General features: G+C 51.0%; 1 protein-coding gene across 1 annotated transcript in view; it reads left to right on the forward strand.

Annotated features, from left to right (window-relative positions):
* The first annotated feature begins 1,976 nt into the window (after positions 1–1,976).
* Positions 1,977–4,826, forward strand: part of KLHL28 (kelch like family member 28) — a 10,511-nt gene continuing 7,661 nt past the window's right edge. Inside the window, exons 1-2 of the mRNA XM_031066222.1 lie at positions 1,977–2,335; positions 3,337–3,887. Coding sequence (XP_030922082.1) covers positions 1,991–2,335; positions 3,337–3,887 — 896 coding nt within the window. The 5' untranslated portion in view covers positions 1,977–1,990. The remainder of the gene's footprint in view (positions 2,336–3,336; positions 3,888–4,826) is intronic.

Raw genomic sequence — 4,826 nt, forward strand, 5'->3', positions numbered from 1 at the left:
AGAGCCCGCAGCTCCTGTGCTGCTCCCAGCACGCCCACAGCCCCGGCTCAGGGGTTCCCTGGGATAACCTCCTTGTTTGCAGTGCCTGCTGCGGTTGGAGATAAGTTTGAGCCTCGGGCTGGGAGGATGTGACAGCCCGGAGCCGTTTGGTGTCCTGAGCACCGATCGCTGGGCTGGGATGCAATTCCAGGGCTGCTTCATGTTCCAGCTGCTGATTTCTTGCTAAAAAGTAAAATAAATAACAGGAAGTCCATGATATGGGTGAGCCTGGCCATGCAGGGGGGTGAGAGGCTCTACCAGAGTGGTACGGGAAGTTTTATTGGTGCAGAATACTTTAAATGTAGTTATTTGTAGGTGTTTTGGCAGGTTTTGCAGCTGAACTGGGACCACTCCTTTTTCCATGCGGTGGTGCCTTGTGTTTCCTGATTTTTGTGCGTTTTGTATGATCAAACCAGGAACTGAACACAAACACAAAAGGGGAACGCATTCTTTTAGCTAATGGACAGCTTTTTTATTCATTTAAAATTTTTAATTCTTCCATGGATAATTTGTGCTGCAAAATTGTGATAGGGAAAATACTGTCTCTGATATTGCCTTTTGCAGATGCACTTAAATGAGTTTCTTTCAGTTATTTTTTCTGGTGAAGAGTGATAATAGGAAAGCTTATTTATCTCTTGGTGGGTAAGAGCTTTTTCAGCCCCTTCCCTTCCCTGTCACTGCTATTGTATTCTGCACTTAAACGTTGGCAACCCATTTGATTATTTCCAATTAAGCACTTTTAAGTGGGCTCACCTGCAAGTGAGGTGTCATTTAAGGAGCTGTGCAAATGATGAACTTATTATGAAGATAAAAGAAGCGAGATCTTGCAGAGATCATTTAGCAAATGAAAAGCTGCTCTGCTCAGGAGTGGGGGGGTTGTTCCCTGCAGAACAATGGGATTCTTTCCCCGTGGCCCAGGATCCTGACACATCCCTACCCTCCACCTCTCAGCAGAGCAGGGTGGGGGCTGAACAAAGAGCTGCTGCACCCTGGCAGTGCTCAGGGAGCTGGAATTGGAGCAGGTGCCTCCAATTAGGGCAGGAACCCGGGGGCTCCCGTGTCACGATGTGCACGGGACGTGGGGGAGAGGAGCTGTGTGGGGGAGTGAGCATTCTGCTCTCCTGCAGCTCCTGGGGAGCGTGGGCAGCTGCCAGGGCTGGGGAGTGCTGAGAGTTCCAGGTGCTCAGCCTGTCCCTGCTCACCTGGGCAGCTCTGAGCTCTGCAGAGGCTGAGCCCATCCCAGCAGGGGTTTCCGGGCACTGTGGGAGCCATAGGGTGAGGATCTCCCCTTTCTCCTGTGCTCCTCTGTGCGTCCACAGCTCAGGAATCTGCTCCAGCCCCACTGGCTCTGTGGGGCTGGCTGGCAGAGGGAATGGGAATGGGAAGCTGCTCCCTGCCAGAGCCTGGCCAGAGACAGGCACAGCAGGACTGGGCTGCTCCCCAGGAGCACTAAGCAGGCAGGGAGCTGAACAAAAGGAGTTTAGTGCAAGAATTAAACTGCACAAAAGGAGTTTAAGAACTTTTAAAACTTCACGTCAAATAAGCCAGTTGTATTCTTTAGTTATCTGTGTTTGTTTCTGTTTCAGCCACTGTTCAGTTGTCTCAAACCCTTGATGTAGAGTCACAGGGTATCCTGAGTGGGAAGGGAACCATAGGGATCTTCAGTGCAGCTCCTGGCCCTGCAAAGGCACACCAACAATCAGATCATAGAGATTTTACTCCAGAACAACAAAAAACTGATGGTTGTGGGTTTTTTAAATTCAGACTTGAATCTAGCATAGACTATTAATGAACATTTGAAGTCCTGGATTTAACTTGCACGAAAAAGTGCAACAGGTAAGGGTTGAAAAGGGAATTGGGGAGTAACAAACCTTACTAGACAGAAAACCACTTTTTAACTGTTGTGTGTGCCAAAGCGTGAAGTGACAGCTCCGACCTGTGTTTGTCCCAGATGGACGGGTCGTCCCCGCCGTTCCTGCTGGCCAAGCTGACCCCGCTGCACGAGCAGCTGCTGCAGGGCCTGAACCTGCTGCGGCAGCACCAGGAGCTCTGTGACGTGGTGCTGCGCGCCGGCGAGGCCAAGATCCACGCGCACAAGGCCGTGCTGGCCAGCATCAGCCCCTACTTCAAGGCCATGTTCACGGGGAACCTGTCGGAGAAGGAGAACGCTGAGGTGGAGTTCCAGTGCGTGGACGAGGCGGCGCTGCAGGCCATCGTGGAGTACGCCTACACCGGCACCGTGTTCATCTCGCAGGACACCGTGGAGTCGCTGCTGCCCGCCGCCAACCTGCTGCAGGTCTGTTCCAGTGCGAGGGAATAGCCTGTTTCAGCTGTCCCCGTTCCTTCCCCTGTGACAGTGGTCACAAGAGTTCTTGGACGAGGCAAGAGATGAGAATGTTGACTCTATGTTCAGAAGGCTTGATTTATTATTTTATGATATATATATTACATTATAACTATGCTAAAAAGAAATAGAAGGAAAGGTTTCCTCAGAAGGCTAAGCTAAGAATAGAAAGAAAAGAATGATAACAAAAGCCACTCTCTCGGACTCTGTCCGAGATAGCTCGGCCCTTGATTGGCCATTAATTATAAAAGTCCAAGGTGGGCCAATCACGGATGCACCTGTTGCATTCCACAGCAGCAGATAACCATTGTTTACATTCTGTTTCTGAGGCCTCTCAGCTTCTCAGAAGGAAAAATTCTAAAGACAGGATTTGTAGTGAAGAGATGTCTGTGACATTCCCCAGGAGTGCCAACAGCCTCTCCCTTCCCCTCCCTTGCCCCCTTGCTGAGTGCTGTCTGTCAATCCGGCATTCCAGCAAGGGCACTGAGTGATTGGCAGAGTTCAAAAGATGCCTCTCAGCCCTGGGGACATTGGGCCATCCAGGTGTCATTTGTCCCCTGAGACCTCCCCCCCTTACCTGGTTGGTGGGATCCCTACCCCTTCCCTGCCCCTCTCCCCGGGGTTAAAAGACACGTCAGCCACGCGGTTCTGTGGTTCTGTTGGAGCTGGTGCTGGATTCAGAGGCCTGTGTGCCAGGAACAAAGCTCTGGATCGAAACCCTCCAGCAGAACCCGACTCCTTTTCCTTCACCTTGCCTTAAAGCTTCTCCAGCAAGGTAAACCTGAGCTCCTGCTTGCCTGGATTTGTCGCAAGCGCCCAGCTGCAGCGCCCAGCTTAGCGAAGGGTGTCTCTGAGGTGAAACCACCACAGCTGCTGCCTTTGGTCCAGCAGCAAGGGTCAGATGAGCCCAGGCACATTCCATCTGGCTATATTGGTATTTAATTCCAATACAGGTCAAGCTGGTGGTCAAGGAGTGCTGCGCCTTCCTGGAGAGCCAGCTGGACCCCGGCAACTGCATCGGCATCTCGCGCTTCGCCGAGACCTACGGCTGCCGCGAGCTCTACCTGGCCGCCAGCAAGTTCATCTGCCAGAACTTCGAGGACGTGTGCCAGACCGAGGAGTTCCTGGAGCTGACGCACTCGGAGCTGGACGAGATCGTGTCCAACGACTGCCTGAACGTGCTGACGGAGGAGACGGTGTTCTACGCCCTGGAGGCCTGGATCAAGTACGACGTGCAGGAGCGCCAGAAGTACCTGGCGCAGCTGCTGCACTGCGTGCGCCTGCCCCTGCTCAGCGTCAAGTTCCTCACGCGCCTCTACGAGGCCAACCACCTGATCCGGGACGACCACACCTGCAAGCACCTGCTCAACGAGGCCCTCAAGTACCACTTCATGCCCGAGCACAGACTGTCCCACCAGACCATGCTGCTGACGCGGCCCCGCTGCGCGCCCAAGGTGCTCTGTGCCGTGGGGGGCAAGGCCGGGCTCTTCGCCTGCCTGGAGAGGTGAGGAGCGGCTCTGGGCACTGCCTGGCACCCTGGCAGGGCACTGGGAGCTGGGATCCCCCGGTCCCTGGGGTTGGGAGAGATCTGGGAGTCCCACCAGGGTTTGCGGGGTGTGGTTGATCTTTTCCTCCATAAAAACTCTTCAGTGGATTTTCTTTAACAGGGATGAGCCCCAAGTTCCTCCATAGAAACTCTCCAGCAGGTTGAGTTCCAAGTTTCTCCATAAAAACTCTTCAGCAGATTTTCTTTTTTTTATCAAGGATGAACCCCACATTTCTCCATAGAAACTCTCCATCAGGTTTTCTTTTTTTTTGACCAGACTAAGCCCCAAGTTCCTCTGTAAAAACTGTTCAGCAGTTTGTTTTTTTTAACAAGGATGAGCCCCAAGCTCCTCCATAAAAACTCTCCAGCAGGTTTTTTTAACAAGGATGAACCCAAAATTTCTCCATAAAAACTCTCCAGCAGGTTTTCTTTTTCTTAACCAGCATGAGCCCCAAGTTTCTCCATTTTAGCAGCATGAGCCCAAAGTTCCTCCATAAAAACTCTCCAGCAGGTTTTCTTTTTTTAACAAGGATGAGCCCCAAGTTCCTCCATAGAAACTCTCCAGCAGTTTTTCTTTTTTAACAAGGATAGGCCCCGAGTTCCTCCATAAAAACTCTCCAGCAGTTTTTTAACAAGGATGAACCCAAAAAAGCTCTGGAATCATTTTCATTCCGTTGATTGACTTAATAAGGTGGTTAATTAAGTCTGCACAGTTCTTATTTTTCCTTCCAGGTATTTTCATTTTACTTAATTTTCCCCCTGATTTGTTATTATTACAAACAAAATATAAAAATTAGCTTGCTGTCTGACAAATGTGCTTCCTGATAATTCAGAAATCCTTGGAATCAAAATAGACTTAATCAGAGCAGAGTGAAGGAGAAGAAAAGAGGCTCAGGG

This window comes from Geospiza fortis, unplaced genomic scaffold, assembly GCF_000277835.1.
Source record: "Geospiza fortis unplaced genomic scaffold, GeoFor_1.0 scaffold23, whole genome shotgun sequence".
In the NCBI taxonomy this organism is placed as follows: domain Eukaryota; kingdom Metazoa; phylum Chordata; class Aves; order Passeriformes; family Thraupidae; genus Geospiza; species Geospiza fortis.